This window comes from Hyla sarda, chromosome 4 (genome assembly GCF_029499605.1).
Source record: "Hyla sarda isolate aHylSar1 chromosome 4, aHylSar1.hap1, whole genome shotgun sequence".
Taxonomy (NCBI): domain Eukaryota; kingdom Metazoa; phylum Chordata; class Amphibia; order Anura; family Hylidae; genus Hyla; species Hyla sarda.
This window is the reverse complement of record NC_079192.1, coordinates 46,199,462-46,220,885: the sequence shown is the minus strand read 5'-3', so window position 1 is coordinate 46,220,885 and position 21,424 is coordinate 46,199,462. Positions and strand designations below refer to the sequence as shown.

The 21,424-nt window shown below is 42.6% G+C and overlaps 1 protein-coding gene, 1 long non-coding RNA gene and 1 pseudogene across 2 annotated transcripts in view; 1 reads left to right on the top strand and 2 right to left on the bottom strand.

Annotated features, from left to right (window-relative positions):
• LOC130367855 (uncharacterized) overlaps positions 1 to 21,424 on the bottom strand; it is a 401,538-nt gene that overhangs the window by 75,083 nt on the left and 305,031 nt on the right. The gene's annotated exons all lie outside the window — the stretch shown is intronic.
• The window catches only part of LOC130367851 (adhesion G protein-coupled receptor E1-like), a 117,796-nt gene that overhangs the window by 75,552 nt on the left and 20,820 nt on the right, over positions 1 to 21,424 (top strand). Inside the window, exons 7-14 of the mRNA XM_056570738.1 lie at positions 348 to 428; positions 5,064 to 5,265; positions 5,791 to 5,898; positions 10,674 to 10,828; positions 12,044 to 12,214; positions 12,293 to 12,487; positions 14,928 to 15,163; positions 19,816 to 19,879. Coding sequence (XP_056426713.1) covers positions 348 to 428; positions 5,064 to 5,265; positions 5,791 to 5,898; positions 10,674 to 10,828; positions 12,044 to 12,214; positions 12,293 to 12,487; positions 14,928 to 15,163; positions 19,816 to 19,879 — 1,212 coding nt within the window. The remainder of the gene's footprint in view (positions 1 to 347; positions 429 to 5,063; positions 5,266 to 5,790; positions 5,899 to 10,673; positions 10,829 to 12,043; positions 12,215 to 12,292; positions 12,488 to 14,927; positions 15,164 to 19,815; positions 19,880 to 21,424) is intronic.
• On the bottom strand, positions 14,108 to 14,267 carry LOC130267925 (U2 spliceosomal RNA; annotated as a pseudogene).

Genomic DNA, 21,424 nt, shown 5'->3' with positions numbered 1-21,424 from the left:
TGACACAGTTATGGGACACAAATACAACAGGGCCTTAAAAGGGAAGGCAGAAAAAAGCTCAATTTAGAGCTAACTTTGTAGACAATCATTTCTTGGTTGGGTCTACTTTTTATGGGATTATTTACGAACAACCTATTAGATCCTACAGATATGTCCTCTGTGAACTAAGATACACATTTAGTGAACCTGCATCTGTTTAATATGAATGGAGGGAGATCCCATATAATCCATGGACCATGTAGCATCTAGAGGCTTGTACTAAACATTTCTAAAAGTAGAATATAAGACCTAATATTATTGCTTCTGTAAGATTTTTATTATAACCCCCGCTATCTCTGCATTTGCAGGATGCCATCTGTTCGCTGCTGCAGACCGCATTTGCTAGGTTCAATTCTTCCTGTCATTCAAACACCAATGTGACCAAAGAGGTGAGTACATTTGGGCTAGATTTATCAATTAAGTTCTTTTTAACCCAATTTGCGTAAGTGTACTTCATGTTACCTTCCTACATTTATCAAAGAGGTGCACATTCTTCATTAAAGGGGTACTCCACCCCTAGACATCTTATTCCTAATCCAAAGGATAGGGGATAAGATGTCTGATTGAGTGGGTCCCGCCGCTGGGGACCCCCGCAATCTCCCTGCTGCACCTGGTATTCGTTTAGGGTGTCGGGTGCAGCACCAGAGGCTTGTGACATCCCCGCCATGCCCCCTCAATGCAAGTTTATGGGAGGGGGCGTGCCCCCTCCCATAGACTTGCACTGAGGGTGTGTGGTCATGACATTACGAGTGGGGCGTGACCGTGACTTCACAAGCCTCTGCCCCGCATTGCCAGTCATCCGGCACGGAGCGAAGTTTGCTCCGTGCACTGGTTGTCTGGGGTGCCACAGCCGAGTTTGCAGGGTCCTCAGTGGCAGGACCCCCGTGATCAGACATCTTATCCACTATCCTTTGGAGAGGGGATAAGATATCTAGGGCCGGAGTACTCCTTTAAGTAGCTAAAATGTAGCAAAGTAGCTTGGTGGCTTAAATGTAGACAAGTTTCTAAGGGTGGTCTGTGCTGGGGTGAGGTTGCTTAAAAGTTGAGAAAAAGTCCCAGTTGATAAATCCCTGATCACTGCAAAATGCATTACCATACCACACTACATTAAGTTGTTTACCTGAACGAGTGTAAATGAATTGCGCAAAAAACATGTGAATTTATCCCAGCAAAAAAAACTGTGTATAACCAATTATAAATTCATAATGCTTTTGTAACATCTGCTCCCTGGCCAGACACGCTGGCCGTGAGCACTCTCTTGTCATGTCCCCGCTGCCGGCAAGGCTGGGATTCGCATCACGGGACACTGTGTCTCTGATATCTGTGTTCCTTATCCTTGTTCCATTACCTGACCCTGCACCTGTGCCCCCTGCCCTGACCTACTGCTACCTAGACCTCTTCTTGCCAGCTTCCATCTGTACAACACTTCATCCCAGCTACCTGTGTGGACGAGTCATGCCAGGGGTAGTGACCTGGGTGCCGCCTGCCACAGCAAGACCATCCCGCTTTGCGGCGGGCTCTGGTGAAAAGAAGCGGCACCTTAGACTCTGCTCCCTGGCATGGCTCACGTCATCATCCACACAGGCCCAGAGGATCCACCACCTGCCGTGACCCATTACAGCTTTCATGTCCATACATGTATTAACCCCTTAAAGACGCATGGAGTTTTCATTTTAGCACTTTTATTTTTTCCTATCCCGCCTTCTAATGGTCATAATGTTTTAAATTTTCCACCTACAGACGCATATAAGGGCTTGTTCTTTGCGCCACAAATGTTTATTTGAAATTACATCACTCCTTTTACCACCAAGTCTATGCGTAAACAAATAAATACATTAAATGGGCACTATCACATCCAAAAACTTTTTATATGTTGTTCCTGATGAAAATTAAAGACCTTTTGCAATATGGTTGCAATATTTAATAAAGAAAACAGCCCCTGAAAATTTCACTACTAGGGGTCCTCATACTTACTGGGACACTTACCAGTCCTGCAGCAGCATTAGGCTTGTCCATGAGTCATAGACAAGGCTGCATGAGCAGACCCACCAATCACCTCCCACCACCACAAGAAGAGACACGCCCCCTTCCCTTGAGAGGGTTTCTAACACTGTGAGCTAATGAAAAGAGGTGTTTTTATAATGAATATAGGTGATAGAGGCATAAAATTAGATTTACATGGTCACGATTAGGTACTCAGTAAGATATATTCTTTGTGGGATCTGATAGGTACGCTTTAAAGCATACCCATCAGATCCAACAAAAAAAAACAACTTTTTTTTATATATCACTCAGTATATAATCCTGACCATGTACATTTTTATGTGTCTAGCACCTTTATTTTTTTTTTTTATTAAACTTTTAAATTAGCTCACTAGTCTGAATTCCTCTCAAAGGGTCTCACGGTGCAGGTCTCCGCCCCCTCCCTCAGTATGGTGTCTGCTCACATCTCCCCTAGCATTAGCAAAACTACAACTCCCAGCTTGTCCTCACTGACAGTAGAGGGACACAAGCTGACAGTGGGAGGATTTTTCCTCCAGTTGTGAGCCCTGCGCTCACGGCTGTCAATCAAGGAAGTGTGTCCATGACATAGGTGATGATGCATGGACACAGCAGGACTAGTATGTGTCCAAGCAGGCAGGGGCGGCAGTTGTTTGACTGACTTTTTCAATATGAAATACTGAACATTTTCTAATGAAAGCTATTGCAAAACCTATTGGTTTTGCGTGCTTTACCACATATGAAAAGTTTTGTATCTGACAGTGCCCATTTAATTTTTTTTGCCATTTTGTAAATTTTGGGGGTCTCCATTCCTATGCAGTGCTTTTTTTTGGTCCTTAAAATTACAACAATACCCACTTTATATAGTTTTTTTTATTTAAATTTTTTTTACTACTTTTAGTTAGTACTATTCTGGTACATTAATTGACCAAAAATATGTAATTTTAGACTTTGGTATTTTTTACATTTACGTAATTGACTGTGTGGTTAAATAATGTAAAATTTTAATATTTCGGACAATTACGCACCCGGTAATACCACATATGTTTCTGTTTATTTTTGTTTACATTATTTAAAAAAATGGGAAAATGGGGTGATTCAAACTTATATTAGAGAAGGAACTTATTCAAATTTTTTACACATTTTATTCACTATTTTTTAGTCCCCATAGGGGACTATTACATGCAATCTTGCAAACTAATGCATTGCACAATGCTGTGCTATAGATCAGTGCTCCATTAGTGCAGGCTACTATGGCTGCCTGTACTATTCGACCACTGACTAAACAAGCCGGAAGCAGATAAGGACCATTCGTCTGTCCGCTGAACTGAAAGGGAAACCGTGATTTTGCCACCGTTGGCCCTGATCAGTTCCCCTGAGCTAACCAACAATGTATTTTAACACATTTAGGCCCCTTTCACACTGCTGGTATGCCCCATCAAATACGGCTGTCAAACTCCCTTTTTTATTTTTGCAATTTGACGGCCGTAATTTTGACGGGTCATGATGGCCAATAACGAGTCCCCATGGACCCCATTATAGTCAATAATGTCCATCGGGCACCGTTATTTTCGGAGAGAATAGCCGGAGAAAAATATGGTGCATGCACAATTTTTTCTCTGACTAGTCTCGATCCTAAAATAACGGGCTTCACACTGCCGGAGACAACCAGCAGTGTGAATGTAGCCTGTGTGTGATTGTGATAACTAAAGGGTTATTGCCAGACATCAACCTGATCGGTAATGTCCCTAGTAATAGCATCTGTGACCAACTGGCTATGAAGCGCACTCAGCTCCTGAGCACACTTCATAGTACGGGAGCAGTGTAGTGTGTATATTTATGCTGTATATCCTTAATGGATTAAAGGAGTACTCCAGAATAGTGTTTTTGTTTTTCAACATTCCCATTTTGTCAGGTGTGAAAAATAAAAACTTACTTCCCGTTGCTCCCCTGGTGCCTCAGTTGTCCCGCTGTAATCCCCAATGCACTGCTCTTCTGGGTTCCCTGTGGTCAATACGTCACATTGCGGCTCAGCGAATGGCTGATTAGCAATGTGATGTGTTGAGCCCTGGTACTAGGAGGAAGAACTGGGGCTCAGTAAGTCACTTTGCCACTTACCCATCACTGGCCAAGACGGAACATCCCTGCGGCCAGCGATTCACTGAGGTATTGACCACAGGGAACCAGGAAGAGGAGCGCACCGGGAATCGCTGCGGGACCAGGGAGGCACTGGGGTGAAGGCAGGATGTAAGTAGATGGTTTTTTTTTCTAGATAGAATGGGGATGTTGGTTAAAAAAAACCCTGTCCCAGAGTACTCCTTAAATATATAAATAATGCTGCCATACAGTGTCCCAAAAAGTGTGTTTTACAGACCACACGTAATACCGCTGAAATAATAATGGAATTTATTGTCCACATAACAATAACATGCATTACTATCTATGCTTCATCCATGGGAGAACATGCCATATCTGTTGACAGTATGTAATACTGTTGTTACATTCTTATTCCTCCAAACTTCGCCTCCACCCTAGGCACTTCAATGTCTATATTAGAAAAAGGTCCATACTTTCAACAATTATTAGACACTTGTGCACAAACTTTCTTTTTACTTTTTCCTCCTAAAATAAGAAAAAACAGATGACCTTTGTGCTGCCTTCTGTCGTGATTGGCTGATGTTTTATTTGATCATTTACATACATTACCTAATATTGGAACATTTATTTCATGTATGTGGCCAGCAACAGGGTAGGTTCCCTGACGTGTCCACTCTCAGTGTCCCTTAAAAGGAAAACTGCTTTACATGCTGATCTTCCTACTTTTGGTAAATGCCAGTGTATGATAACTAGTAGGTTTTTATGGTTGACTTTTTTTTTGTAAATTTCTTGTTAAAAGTAGGGACCTTTCATGGCTTTCCACTATCATCAGCCCAATGACCGTTTAGCTAATGCCTTCAATAGCATGCTCGCCCTTGTTTTTGGCCTCCATTCTTTACAATTACTCTCTAACATTCTTTCCACAGGAAGCCAAAGAACAACTTCAACAGGTCACAAAACACCTCAGTGATAAACTTGATGAACTTGATAAAACTTATATCGATTCCACCGAGAACAGAACAGAAATTGGTCAAATTGCTACAAACATCCTAAACTTTGTGGAGACAATTATGCTGAAGTCTTTTATTGACACCCCAAGAAATCAAATCGTCATCACACCAAAGCTTAGTGAGTACATCTATAACTGTAACAAGACAACAAGTGTGGACCTACTGTACTTTGATTTTCCGCTGTAGAATTTCCGAAGTGGAAATTCTGCATTCCGGATTCTGCTAAAACACTGAACAGAATTCCCCCCCAGAGTTCACAGAAGTCCAGAATCTGTTTGTTAAGCACAAGAAATTCTGCATAAGTTCATCACAAATTTCAAGCACATTCTGCATTTAGTCCAGCGTAGGGACCATCGCCCAGTTGGGGGCCACCCTTTAATTCAGATCATCAAAATAGGTAGAGCTTGTGGTTGGGGTGAGATCCAGGACTGCACTGTTCCCTACTCTGGAGATGACAGGCTGCAGTTGGACCTTGGCCGAGTGGACCACTCTACCACAAAAGAGATCATCAGTACTATTAGTGGCAAATGCTGGTTTACAATGTTGTTCTTGATTCTAAAACTTATGGCAGATTCTAAAGCTCACACAGGAACTGAATAAAAATGTATATTTCTCTAATTATTTGTTATTACCTGATTTTCAGGTGTCTCTATGAAAGCTTCCCATAACATCTGTACTTCTGGTGTCTTGTTCTTTAGCCTGACCGTAAATGACAGTCTTATGGAATTTCCATGTCCACAGGGAGACACAGGTAACCGGAAGTATGGAAAGTTTAAGAGATTATATTATGTATGTATGTGTATGTGTGAAAGTCGTCTGCTAAAATCAAGCATATTATAAATTGAATAAAATAAATATAATTATTTACCAGGCACTGAGAGAAGGGACTGACATTTATACCGCTGTACTTTACCCCAATTCACACGTCACAACTGTCATACTCATCATACTCATCAAGCCGTTTTCTACATAACATTCATTAGAGTTCTTTTAGCTAAAGTAACCCTGGGAAGACCTTCAAGAAAAGAGTTAAAGGGGTACTCCCTTTTTTTTTTTTTTTTTTTTAATCAACTGGTGCCAGAAAGTTAAACAGATTTGTAAATTACTTCTATTAAAAAATCTTAATCCTCCCAGTACTTATTAGCTACAGAATACTACGGAAGAAATTATTTTCTATTTGGAACACAGAGCTCTCTGCTCAATCACAAGCACAGTGTTCTCTGCTGACATCCATTTTAAGAACTTTCCAGAGTAGGAGGAAATCCCCATAGCAAACATATGCTGCTCTGGTCAGTTCCTAAAATGGACAGAGATGTCAGCAGAGAGCACTGTGCTTGTGATGTCAGCAGAGAGCTCTGTGTTCCAAAAAGAAAATAATTTCCTCAGTAGTATTCAGCAGCTATTTAGTCCTGGAAGGATTAAGATTTTTTAATAGAAGTAATTTACAAATCTGTTTAACTTTCCGGCACCAGTTGATTTAAAAAAAAAAAGAACGTTTTCCACCAGAGTACCCCTTTAATTCAGGCCAGAAAGACTGTGCCCATTACATACTGTATAAATAAACATAGTTAGGCCTAAATTCTGCGGTCCCTATTTTTCTCTTAGAGGGTTTCCTAGTGTTATACAAATAATTTACCAATAAAAAATTCTCCAATTTCCTAATATACTTTGTTTCAATTCCTCACCATTTTAAAAATATTTAGTTGCAGTCAGTATCTGAGATCTCTTTACATCCACATGCTGGAGTCCTGTATATAGCTAGTCCTACTCATAACTAAGACGTGGAAACAACTGTATCCCGCCTAGGCAATGCTCTGTGAGCTAAATCCATCAGCAGCTGAAAATATCTTTCTTAGTTTTCTACAATGTATCAATCCGAAGTCCTAGATATGTTTGGGATATGTTTGCTGCATTTGAATGTAAACTACCTATTCACTGACGGTAAACAAAGGTCTCTAAAATTTTAAAATATTGAAAAGTATATTATAAGGTTCTATAAATATTAAATTATCTCTCTATTTTTTCATTTATTCATTAATTATGGCTAAGAGTTTTCTATGCATGTGATAATACTGTATATCTCAAAATAATAGTCTAAGTTACCAAGTAAGATGAGAATACAAGGATCAAATATCATCATACATGTTACCACTACACTGTTACTGAATACAATCCACCATACATAGACTGATATTCCCACATACAGTGACCATATGCTAGTGCAGACCATAGAAATGATGACAGTGCAAATATATTTAGTGACTCACAGGTAGTACCTTCTCTGAACGAGTTGTTCCCTTTTCCCTTTTTCCTTTATGCGGCCCAGATCACCATGACGACTTCGCCTAAACAAGACTTCTCTCTGCAGAATTGTCAGACAAACATTTTAGGCTCGATTTTCCAACACCATCTCCACCTCTTTCCAAACTGACCATGTGTACTGTCCAACACATTAACAGCTCCCTTATAGTAATTAGGCCCCCCACACTTCCCCTATATAGTAGTAAGGCTCCATACTACCCCATATAGTAGTGGACACCCATACTGCCCTCTTATAGTATTAGGCTCTCATACTGACCCCATAATGTATTAGACGCTCATACTGCCCCCATATAGTTTTAGGCCCCCACATGGACGATATATAATATTAGGCACCGATATTGCCCCATATAACAGTAGGCCCCATATAGTATTAGGCTCTCATAGTGCCCAGTATATCACCCCAACATAATAGTGGATGCCATGAAACAAAAAATACTCATCTCTCCATTGCCAGGGCTCCACCTCTTTAAGCCCTCGGTGCAGCTAGCATCATACAGAATCACTGCCTGCACAGAAGTTTGTGGCTGAAGTGACAGGACAAAGCTGCTAGCTTTGTCTCGTTTCCAACACAGTGTGCATTTTACTGTGTGTACAGTGGGGCAAAAAAGTCACCCACCAATTGTGCAAGTTCTCCCACTTAAAATATGAGAGAGGCCTGTAATTGTCATCATTGGTATACCTCAACTATGAGAGACATAATGAGGAAAATCCATGAAATCATATTGTCTGATTTTTAAAGAATGCATTTGCAAATTATGGTGGAAAATAAGTATTTGGTCACCTACAAACAAACAAGATTTCTGTCTCTCACAGACCTGTAACTTCTTCTTTAATAGTCTCCTCTGTCCTCCACTCGTTACCTGTATTAATGGCACCTGTTTGAACTTGTTATCAGTATAAAAGACACCTGTCTACTACCTCAAACAGTCACACTCCAAACTCCACTATGGCCAAGACCAAAGAGCTGTCGAAGGACACCAGAAACAACATTGTAGACCTGCACCAGGCTGGGAAGAATGAATTTGCAATAGGCAAGCAGCTTGGGGTGAAGAAATCAACTATGGGAGCAATTATTAGGAAATGGAAGACATACAAGACCACTTAATCTCCCTCGATCTCGGGCTCCATGCAAGATCTCACCCCCGGTGTCAAAATGATCACAAGAATGGTGAGCAAAAATCCCAGAACCACACGGGGAGGGGGGGGGGGGACCTAGTGAATGACCTGCAGAGAGCTGGGACCAAAGTAACAAAAGCTACCATCAGTAACACACTACGCCGCCAGGGACTCAAATCATGTACTGCCAGACATGTCCCCCTGCTTAAGCTAGTACATGGCCAGGCCCATCTGAAGTTTGCCAGAGAGCATTTGGATGATCCAGAAGAGTATTAGGAGAATGTCATATGGTCAGATAAAACCAAAGTAGAACTTTTTGGTAAAAACTCAACTCGTCGTGTTTGGAGAAGAAAGAACGCTGAGTTGCATCCAAAGAACACCATACCTACTGTGAAGCATGGGGGTGGAAACATCATGTTTTGGGGCTGTTTTTCTGCTAAGCGACCAGGACGACTGATCCGTGTAAAGGAAAGAATTAAATGGGCCATGTATTGTGAGATTTTGAGTGAAAACCTCCTTCCATCAGCAAGGGCATTGAAGATGAAATGTGGCTGGGTCATTGAGCATGACAATGATCCTAAACACACTGCCTGGACAACGGCTTCGTAAGAAACATTTCAAGGTCCTGGAGTGGCCTAGCCAGTATCCAGATCTCAACCCCATAGAAAACCTTTGGAGTGAGTTGAAAGTCCTTGTTGCCCAGTAACAGCCCCAAAACATCACTGCTCTAGAGGAGATCTGCATGGAGGAATGGGCCAGTGTGTGAAAACAGTGTGTGAAAACTTTGTGAAGACTTACAGAAAACCTTTGACCTCTGTCATTGCCAACAAAGGGTATATAACAAAGTATTCAGATGAACTTTTGTTATTGACCAAATACTTGTTTTCCACCATAATTTGCAAATAAATTCTTTAAAAATCAGACAATGTGATTTTATGGATTTTTCTTTCTCATTATGTCTCACATTGTTGAGGTATACCAATGATGAAAATTACAGGCCTCTCATCTTTTTAAGTGGAAAAACTTGCACAATTGGTGGCTGACTAACTACTTTTTTTCCCCACTGGGATCCAGAACATGTGTCCCTTCACACGGGGCTTCATAGCAGTGGTGTGCCATGCCTTTATGGTAGATATGCTTGAGGTTCCGCTGGCAGTTGCAGAACGGGGAAGAAAAAAGCCAAGTAATTTTTGGGGCGCACGCCGCAAATTTAAGAGAGCTGTGGATGCCGTGGATTAGATCATAGTTCTTTATTCACGTAGACAACGCGTTCCGAGAGCGGTCCGCTCTCTTTTTCAAGTGAATAAAGAACTATAATCTAATCCACGGCATCCATGGCTCTCTGAAATTTGCATTGTGCAACCCGAAAATTACCTGGCTTGTTACTTCCCATTCGGCAACTGTCAGGGGAACCTCAAGCATCCTTCAGCCACCCTCATCAGGTAGACCCGGGTCCGGAGGCAGCCCCGCACTACATTTTTTATGCTACTATAGATGTTGAGCTCTGAGCCCAACATCACAAGGTACATGAGAAATCAGAACCCCTGATTTAACCATCTCACCCCTGGTAACGGCACAAGGCAGCACCTTCCCCTGTCTGTTTCTTTTTGTCTCTGCATATATCTGCTCTATGGTAGATATGCCACTGATGCCAATACATATTGCTGGTGAAAGTGGACAGGACAAGAAATTTTTTTTACAGTACACTACTATAGATGACATTTGGATGGAAAGGGGGTTACTCATATCCTGGCTTTGCAAGGTGGCATGTGAATAGAAATGACAGAAACGGCAGCAGTAGAATCAAAGCAAGGAAAGGGTTACGAGTGTCATTTTTGGTAAATTAAGTTATTTACTTATATTACAGATCACATAGGTTCATTGTAGGGAAGTTGTTTGAAAGAACTAAGAGCTTATGTACCTATGGATAGAACTAGAGGGACAGTTTTCCACCTTCTGATAAAATACTGTTTTGTATGCTTTTTAGCCATGGAGCATTACCTACAAGATTCCATACTTTTATCTGGTTCTGCTCAGGGAGGACAGTATGGACAGTGATATTAGTGACATGTTTATCAACTTTCTCAGGTCCATCAGATGGTGCCGTTTTTATTGTCTACCAAGACTTTGAATCCACCTTTAATGAAGTCTCAGAAGATTATGAAATCAATACAAGGGTGGTGACTGGTGCCATTACACGCAATCTAACTTCACAGGTGACATTCACCCTTGCTCATATTCAGGTTTGTATTATGGGGCTGAGGCTTTGTTAGTAATTGCAAAGAAGAGAGGACAATGCATGAAAAAGTTTTTAAAGTGAAAAAGCTGAAAGTGAAAAATTCTCATTTAAAAAGTATTCTGAGGAAAAAATGCATAAGATCCATACAGCTACAAAACATCACAGAAAGTGCCAGATTGAGGTTGCAAAATGATTTATGATCTGATTTATGTTCATTCCAATAACAGAGCAATATGTAGAACCTTAAAGGGGTTCTCCGGTGCTTAGACATCTTATCCCCTATCCAAAGGATAGGGGATAAGATGCCTGATCACGGGAGTCCTGCCGCTGGGGAGCCCCTTGATCTTGCATGCGGCACCCCATTTGTAATCAGTCCCCGGAGAGTGTTCGCTCCGGGTCTGATTACTGTCGATCACGGGGCCGGCGGCATGTGACGCCACGCTTCCGCCCGCGTGTGACCTCACGCTCCGCCCCTCCCATAGGCTTGCATTGAGGGGCGGAGCATGATGTCACACAGGGGGTGGGGGCGTGACGTCACACGCCGTCGGCCCTGTGGTCGCCGGGAATCAGGCGTGTTCGCTCCGGGGGCTGATTACAAACGGGTTGCCGCGTGCAAGATCACAGGGGTCCCCAGCAGTGGGACTCCCGCGATCAGGCATCTTATCCCCTATCCTTTAGATAGGGGATAAGATGTCTAAGCACTGGAGTACCCCTTTATGGTGATGGGTTAAGGCAAAAAAAAACATACCTAGTAACCCACCGTCCTCCACAACTCTTGTTTGGTTCCCTTCGATCCCCCGATCTTATTTTTTCTTCTGGCTTCCGAGACAAGCACTTGTTGCCGGACCTGCGATTGGTTAAGGGGGTAGGGTCCTGCAACATGCACTCGTTTTGGAAGCAGGAAGATCAGGGGAGCAGACAGAGCTGAAAGAGAGCTTCGGGGGACCTGGAGTATGTAAGTATGAGGTATTTTTCTATTTTCCTTCACTATATTATTATTATTATTATTATTATTTTTTAGCACTGAATTACTTCCTTAAACAAGTTTGGCATTAAGACATTAGAATTTTCTCCATTATTCCACCTATCTGCTTGACAGAAAGAATGGGGAAACATTCATGCATTTTGATTTAGTTCATATTATGGCTATTTCCAATGCTCATATGCATATGAAATATAGAACCAATGATTGTCAATAAATGTCAAATAATAATTTCAGACATTTCAAAATTCTAAAGTTCCAACATGTGTGTTCTGGGATCCTAAAAAGAATGACTGGAGCACTGATGGATGTACCACTGAATATTCCAAATCTAATGACACACACACCACCTGCTCCTGTAACCATTTATCCAGCTTTGCGGTAATCATAGCACCATTTGGACATGAGGTATTCATTCATTTATCAGGGTCTATTTTTATGGGATGATTCACCTAGTGAAACTTATTGGTGATTTTTTTTTCATAGGACAATCTTGGTCTTACAATTGTGTCACAAATTGGCTTAAGTTTATCTGTTGTCTGCCTGGTACTGTCTCTTCTCACATTAAACCTCTGTCGCTCTTTGAGGAGCGCTCACACATCTGTCTTGACAACTATGTGCAGTTGCCTTTTCCTGGGACAAGTTCTGTTTTTGGTTGGACTTCATCAAACAAGCTGCAGGGTAAGTCGGCTAGAATATTACCGTACTTGGTTGGTTTCCTGGTTGTTGATCACTGGTAAAGTTACATTAACTCCTTATGGGCAAGACCAATTTTCATTGTTGTATTTTCATTTTTTCTTTGCACCTTCTAGGAGCCATGATTTTTAATTTCCCAACTACATAGTTATATCATTGACTGTTGTTTTGGAAAAACCACTTGTACTTTGTAATGAAACCCTACCATATATATTCTTACTACTTCTATTTTATTTTTATACAATATATATATATATATATATATATATAAATATTTAAATTAGCTCACCACACCACCTTCACAGATAGTTGTTACGCCGAGCGCTCCGGGTCCCCGCTCCTCCCCGGAGCGCTCACAGCATTCTCCTGTTCGCAGCGCCCCGGTCAGACCCGCTGACCGGGTGCGCTGCGATAATGTTCCCAGCCTCGATGAGAGTCGCGATGCGGGACGCGCCCGCTCGTGGTGCGCATCCCGACCCGCTTACCAGACTCTCTCCCCGTCTGTGCTGCCCCGGCGTGCGCGGCACCGCTCCCTAGGGCGCGCACGCGCCGGGTCTTTGCGATTTAAAGGGCCGGTGCGCCACTGATTGGGGCATGGGTTTTAATTAGTGTCTTCACCTGTGCACTTCCCTATATTACCTCACTTCCCCTGCACTTCCATGCCGGATCTTGTTGCCATTGTGCCAGTGAAAGCATTCCTTGTGTCTTCCTAGCCTGTGTTCCAGACCTCCTTGCCGTTGCCCCTGACTACGATCCTTGCTGCCTGCCCTGACCTTCTGCTACGTCCGACCCTGCTCTTGTCTAATCCCTTGTACCGCGCATATCTCAGCAGTCAGAGAGGTTGAGCCGTTGCCGGTGGATACGACCTGGTTGCTACCGCCGCTGCAAGTCCATCCCGCTTTGCGGCGGGCTCTGGTGAAAACCAGTAGCAACTTAGAACCGGCCCACCGACAAGGTTCACGCCAATCCCTCTCTGACAAAGAGTATACACCTCCAGCCTGCCGAATCCTGACAGTAGTGTGTCCTGTGACCCCCAAACAAACCTTAGCCTTCGCCTCCAGACCAAAAGGTACCTGCGAGGTTCCAGGTTCGATGTCCCTTTTCGCCGAAGCTACTAGGGGACCACAAATGCTCCCGGCATCCCCCTTGGCGTTAGCCAAGGTATCTGCCCGCAGAGCCGATAACGGTAGGTACCCTGCCAAAGCAGGAGTACCCGGGGTGTTTGCAGGGAGGTGCCTAATGACCACACACACCTCCCCTAGACCGCCAGGAGGGACACCCAGAAGGGCTACCGCATCCTGACAAATCCTGTGAACACACAACACGAAAAAAGTGACACAGTGAGACAAAAAGAAATAAATAAGCGAATGTGTTAAGATATACTGCCCGGACATCCGGCCGGATCTATAAAAATTTCTCTGATCCTAGCCAGAAGGCCGGGAATCAAGAGGTGAGTGCCATAAGGTGAAGAGATTATGGTGCCCGTGCTTCAACTCAGTGAGCCAATCCTCCCAGTGAGTTTCGGCACCTCGGGGTCACCACTCCCTGAGGCACAAAAATACCTCGGCTCCAGACCCTCTCAGCCTCATGGCGAGACCCGGAGGGAACAGGTCACATCGGGGCAGCCGTCAAGCTGATTCCTCAGAACCAGCCCCGGAAAGCCCTGGTACACCTGCATCCTCCATGCAGCACCCATCCCCACCAGCATGAAAACTGATAAGAACAGATACCACACTTGATCTTAGCCAAAAGGCTGAGAAGCAGACAGCTGTTTCGGGGTGTTTGCCCCTCGTCAGTACAGAGCAGGGTGATCTGGCTTGGCTGTGGTGAGAGGCCTGTGGCTTTAAACGGAGTCAGTACTTTCCTCGGGGAGAGGACACCTCTTCAGGTGTAACAGAGATTCAAGTTAGGCCATTTAGCACTCCGCGGGCTTCTGGGTAAAAAAATGGAGCCTGAGCTGTTTTGCAGGACACACTACCTGTGAACGTGGTGTGGTGAGCTAATTTAAATATTTTTTTAACCAGAAGCCCGCGGAGGGCTAAATGGCCTAACTTGAATCTCCGTTACACCTGAAGAGGTGTCCTCTCCCCGAGGAAAGTACTGACCATATATATATATATATATATATATACACACACATATACATACACACACCCATATATAATGTATTTGTCGACAACCTATTTAACTGCTCAGCACCCCACATTGTGTGTGCAATCCGGTGGCAAAGTGGAACCCCCCTCTATATACTGGTGGATCTAGAGGGTTGAACTGCTGCAGAACACAGCCAGTACGCAACATTTATGAAGTGTGCTCCGCTCCTGTGTCTGCTTCACACTCCCTGCCAGACATTATGAGACATATTTATGTGAAGATCGTAATATATTTTACATACTTCTGATCTCCCCTTCTCCCTTATATGCAGGTCCTTTGCTCTATTATTGCTGGTGGTCTCCACTTCCTATTCCTCTGTGCATTCTGCTGGATGTCTATAGAGAGTGTTCTATTGTTTATGACTGTCCGTAACCTTAGAGCTGTGAATTATTTGACTTCTCGGCGGTCAAATTTCCCAGTGATGTGTTTGCTGGGGTTTGGGGTTCCAAGTGTCATTGTTGGGATCTCTGCAGCAATACAGCCCGATGGCTATGGCACAGATAACTAGTAAGTCCTCCTCAGTTTTCTTTAAGTATGGTTTTTGTCACTTCTTTAAACAATAATAATATTTTTAGATTTTTAACTCCTATTTGTTCCACTTTAAAATATTATTTGGTCGAGAACTACAATCAGGCAAAGATCTGACCCAATGAAATGGCAACTATCATAGAACATTCAGACACCTCATAATAAAACAAAAAGAAAATAATCCTGCTCATAGATGTTTATGTCATAGGGTCCTGTACAGCAACATATTGGGGAAATACCACTGTATTCTGTATGCATCTGTGAGAAAACTTTCCACAGAGCATCAAAGATAAATGGAGGACAAGTATGGGCCCATGGCCACCTCTACAATTCATCTATATGAAATTGTTAGACATCATAGCCCATTTATAAGTAGTTGGGCTCCTTTTTGTGGTAACAGCCACTGCTCTTCTAGTAAGGCAACAAGATTTTAAATAACGTTTGTGGGACTTTGTCCTATTCAGTCAAAAAAGCATTTCTAAGGTCAGACATTGCTGTTGGCTGTATACCAAATCATCTGAATGGTGTTATATGGGGCTGGCATCAGGGATCTTCAGTTCCTCCACACCAAACTCCAAACCATGTCATTCTAGATCTTGCTCTGTGCATTACAGTCATGATGTAACAAAAACATTAGAAGCGTAGAATAGTCGAACATATCGTTGTTTGCCGAGTGTCAACAGCCAAGTGTCCCTGAAGCCCACCTTGGACCAATCGATTCGGTCCCTGGCTGGCAATCGCTCCTATTGGTCTGTCAGTAAAGACAGACCAATGGCAGGGATATAGCGGGGGTCTCCTCTTTCCACCTCTCCTCTGTGAAACGATTGGAATAGAGGGGGGCCCGTCAGAGCTGCGCTCTGATCTTGAGTAAACCCTGTAGACGCTGCAGTCACTGTGACCGCAGCATCTATTAAGGAGGAAGGGAGCTCCCTCTGATACTGATTGGCACTCTGCAAAGTGAAATCAGAGAGCCGATTGTTGCCATGGCAACCGGAGGCCTGACCTCCATTGTCATGGTAACAGAAGCTGATCAGCCTCTACCTAAAGTAGAGACTGATCTGCTATCCTATGTCTGCCAGTGTAAAACTGACAGGCATAGGCATAATTCAGTGGAGTACAAAACTATTTTTGTAAAAAATTAAAAACATGTTTTTATTTTTTACAAAAATAGTTTTTATGCTATATGTACTAAAATATAAAAAAATATAAATTTGGTATTGCCATAATCGTATCAACCTGCAGAGTAAAGTTAACATGTCATTTATACCGCAAAATGAACAACCTAAAAAAAATTATAAAAAACAACCACAGAATAGATTCTATTTAGTTATACCACCTCATTAAAAAGCAATTAAAAACGATCAGTGTCACATGTACCACAGAATGGTACCAAACAAAGCATCAACTTATCTCCCCAAAATATTTTTGCATTCCAAGGCCTCTGCAACTTTATATGATGCCAGCAAAATATCCTAAACTAAAAAGAGGCCCCAAAATCCACACAGCACGCGTTCAAGTCTGAGGCCTGTGTGTAAGTCATGTAGCACACAAAGGTCACATATGGGATATTTCTAAATAGATCAGAATTTGGGGAATAAATTTTGAGGTGCATTTCCTTGTCAACACCTTAATATATCCGCTGAATATATCAAAACTTACCACTAATGTAAAGTACAATATGTCACGAAAAAACTATTTCAGAATCACTTTCATAAGTGAAAGTGTTCCAAAATGATTACCAAATAAGTGGACACATATCAGATTTTAAAAATTTGCCTTGGTCATTAAGGTCAAAACAAGCTAAGGAGTAAAGGGGTTAAAGTGTACCTGTTGTTTGCAAAAACATTTTATGCATATTTGTAATATACATTGCTTAAAAAAATCTTAAAATTTTTGGGAGAAAAATTGCCGCCTCATAGACAAAATAAGGAAAGAAGGGGCGGGACAAGAAGGACTCTGTGCAGGCTCCTGCCTTGTCAGTCTTCCTGCTGTGTAAGCCGGGGACATGTCATAGAACCTCAGTGTACAGAGCCCTGCTTGTCCTCAGTGCACAGAGCCCTGCTTGTCCTCAGTGCACAGAGCCCTGCTTGTCCTCAGTGCACAGAGCCCTGCTTGTCCTCAGTGCACAGAGCCCCGCTTGTCCTCAGTATACAGAGCCCCGCTTGTCCTCAGTATACAGAGCCCCGCTTGTCCTCAGTATACAGAGCCCCTGCTTGTCCTCAGTGTACAGAGCCCCTGCTTGTCCTCAGTGCACAGAGCCCCGCTTGTCCTCAGTATACAGAGCCCCGCTTGTCCTCAGTATACAGAGTCCCGCTTGTCCTCAGTGCACAGAGCCCCGCTTGTCCTCAGTGCACAGAGCCCCGCTTGTCCTCAGTGTACAGAACCCTGCTTATCCTCACTGTACAGAGCCCTGCATTTCCTCAGTGTACAGAGCCCTGCTTGTCCTCAGTGTACAGAGCCCTGCTTGTCCTCAGTGTACAGAGCCCTTCTTGTCCTCAGTGTACAGAGCCCTGCTTGTCCTCAGTGTACAGAGACCTGCTTGTCCTCAGTGTACAGAGCCCTGCTTGTCCTCAGTGCACAGAACCTTGCTTGTCCTCAGTGCACAAAGTCCTGCTTCTCCACCACAGCAGCATCTCGGCCCCTAATACAAGGAATAGATCCAGCATGGTGACTAGCCCTCACTAAATACGCAAACAGTTTACCATTCTTGTCTCTGAATTCAAACAGGGCAGTCTCCCTATCCACCAACCGCAACTGGACCCTATCTTACAAAAAAATAAACAAAGACCTCTGAGCCTCTGCCCACGCCCTCTCATTATCAGGAGATGGATTCCCAACATATTCTGCCTCCAACACACTCACTTCCTGCAACAGCCTACCCTCCATATCCGACCTAATTTTCCTCTGACCCGCTACACCTGCGATAAAGGCTCCTCTAACCATTGCTTTGTATGTGTCAAATTGAACTAAGGGATCAGGATAAGAAGCATTGTTCTCCCAATACTCAGCATGGGCAACCCTCACTACTGCCTCATCATGCAGCTAGCTAGGGTGCATGCGTCAGATACGGGAAGGGGGACTAGGGCCTAAGTGGAGAACTACCAGTACAGCAGAATGGTCTGAGATCCCCCTAGTGGTGTAGGAAACATCTCTTACCGCCTGAAGGAGGTCCTCAGACATCAGCACGAGATCAATTGAGCTGCAGAGTAAAAAGAAAAGGAGGATGCAGTTGGGTACTTTCCCCTCCAGAGGTCGGTCAGGCCCAATGCCAAGCGCCAGGTGTTAAATGAGAAGGAGCAAAGGTCAGCAGCATTGATGCGGTCAAGCATTGGATCAGGAACCACACTGAAATCACCTATGAAAAGAAAAGGATCAGAGGGAAAAGACAACAGTTTGTTAGCAATTAGCTCCAGCACAGAGACAAGAACAAAGGAGAAAGAACCCAGAGAACAATGTAATATTACAAATCTCCCAAAGTAGTCACAGGCCGCCTGAGAGAAGGCTAACGGCAGGGATTTGGTGATTAACACAGAGACACCCCTAGCATAATTGGAGTATGAGGCATGATTACCCCACGCTATCCAAGCCCTTTTTAGGGCAAGAACTTTCTGACCCATAAAATGGGTCTCTTGTAGACAAATAATGTGAGGAGACTGGCGTTTCACAAAGTCTAGACATAAGGCCCTTTTGAACTTAGAATTAAGCCCCCGAACATTCCAACTAACCACCTTTAGGGTCCCCATCATAAAAAATAATGTACAGAAAAAAAAAGAAAGGTTGCAGCAACACTCTTGGTCAAAAAATGGAGTCTTTTAGCGCACTTTCTGATCAAAACGTCTCCCCCATCCATTACGCGAAGGTGGTCTCATTTTGGATGGGACCCTGACATGTTTAATACACTCACCTTCTGCTGGGCATATGGTCTCTGACTGGGTGAAAGGCAGGATTCACTACCAATTTAAAACCTCCTGTGGACAGGAAGGGGTGCAGGGCTAGAGAGTGTGTCATTCCACCTTGCTTGTAAAGCAAAAACACAAAAAAGAAAAACAGCCAGCACAACTACCTAATACACAGGTGCACACTGCTGTGGCAAATACAGAATTTACAAAAAAAAGAAAGAAAGGTTGCAGCAGTACTCTTGCTCAAAAAAATGGAGGCTCTTAGTGAATTAAAATTATGTAGTGTGAAAGGGACCTAAAAGGGTGTTTACCAAATTATGGGAACATAAAATAGACATGTTGTAGTTGTGAATTAATAATTAATGTGGTGTGGAATTACTATTTTTCAAATAAGCAGAAAATTTCAGATCTAGAAAAATCAACCAAGATTTGTCACTAATATAAAGTACAATATCTTACAAAAAAAACAAACCTCTCATAATGGATTGAGTCAGTAAAAGCATTGAAAAGTTATTACCACATATAGAGATACATGTCAGATTTGAAAAATAAACCTTGGTCATTAAAGGTCAAAACAAGCAAAGGAGTATACGGGTTAACTTGAAGCACAGAAAAATAAATGGCTAAAATTACACTATGGTAAAAGGTGTGGTTATATTCATGAAAAAGAAAAATAGTAGATGTATAATATGAGTCCCATAATGGGTTGCTTTTATCTTATATTTCCTGCAGTTGTTGGCTCAAACCCAAGTCTACAATTTGGAGTTTCCTTGGTCCAGTAGCAGTGATCGTCATTGTGAGTACATAGAACAGACTGAGCTCATCAAAATGAATTTATCATTGGTTTATAGTATAGCTAGTATTTATTCTGTTTGAATTCATTGGTGTTTCACTCAAAATAAGACCAAATCTGCATGAGAATTGTAGGTACAGAACAGTTGCTGCTCCAAGTTCAGCCCTATCAAATTTTAATTTTCATATACGCATAAAACATTCTTTAGATTCTCTTGTTCTCCTGAAGAATTATGCCCATAAGTATGTGTATATATATATATATATATATAGAGAGAGAGAGAGAGAGAGAGAGAGAGAGAGAGAGAGAGAGAGAGAGAGAAAACAGGGTAGAGCAGCACCTCAGTGGAAAATAGAAAAAGTAGTGGGGGTGCGCGTCAGTCGCTGGGACCCTGGTCCTGGGTCCAAATACACAGCATAAAACAAAAGGGATGACTGCAGCACTCTATAGATTGAAAAAGAAAATTGTCTTTATTCCATGAACAAAACTTGGTGCAACGTTTCGGTGTCCTCACAACAGAGAATGGTGTTGTGAGGACACCGAAAAGTTGCACCAAGTTTTGTTCATGGAATAAAGACAATTTTCTTTTTCAATCTATGGAGTGCTGCGGTCATCCCTTTTGTTTTATGCTATATATATATATATATATATATATATATATATATATATATATATGTATATATATATGTATATTTGTTCCCACAGTTAGATTTAACCAATTTTTATGGGTCAAGGATGTAAATCTCTTCACTAGGAAGTTGAAATGGAAAAAATACTTCCTATTGAAGGATCAGAGACAAATTAGATAATTGGGCCTTGACACAGAGGACATCTCTTTGTTCCATGACATGGTTGGCCTGACTGAAGAAGCTGAAATAACGGAAGGGCAAGGCCCTTCACAAAGCTACATAAAAAAAACGTACTAGGCCAGCCCCCATAAGTGATTATAGCAACATTGATATATTCCTGGAGGTAGTTACTAAAGAACTGAGGTCCTTAAATACTACAATACAAGAACCACAAAATGTATCTGCAGCAGAAAGAAAGGCCCTGATGTCCTTGGAAAAGGATTCCTCCCTGGTCATCAAACCCTCCGATAAAGGGGGTCACATTGTTTTGATGGCCAGGGAGGAATATAAGAAAATGTGCTTACGTCTGTTGGATGACACAGAGTGCTACAAAAAAATGGTAGAGAACCCTACAAAACAATATAGCGCAGAATTGTTACATATTCTCAATGAGGCCAAAAGTGCTAAATTGATTAATCTTGCTGAGTTTGAATATCTTAAACCACCTGATGCACCTAAGACAGCTTGCTTTTACGCTATCCCCAAGATCCACAAGGGGTATCCCCCATTAAAAGGTCGCCCAATTGTCACAGGGGTGGACAACTTAACTCAAGCCCCTAGCCAATATGTGGATCAGGTTTTGAGGCCCTTTGTATATTCATTGCCCTCATTTGTGAGGGATACAATGGATGTTCTGAGGAGACTAGAAGATCTAAGACTAGATGAAGGCTCATTTTTGGCATCATTAGAGGAGTGGAGG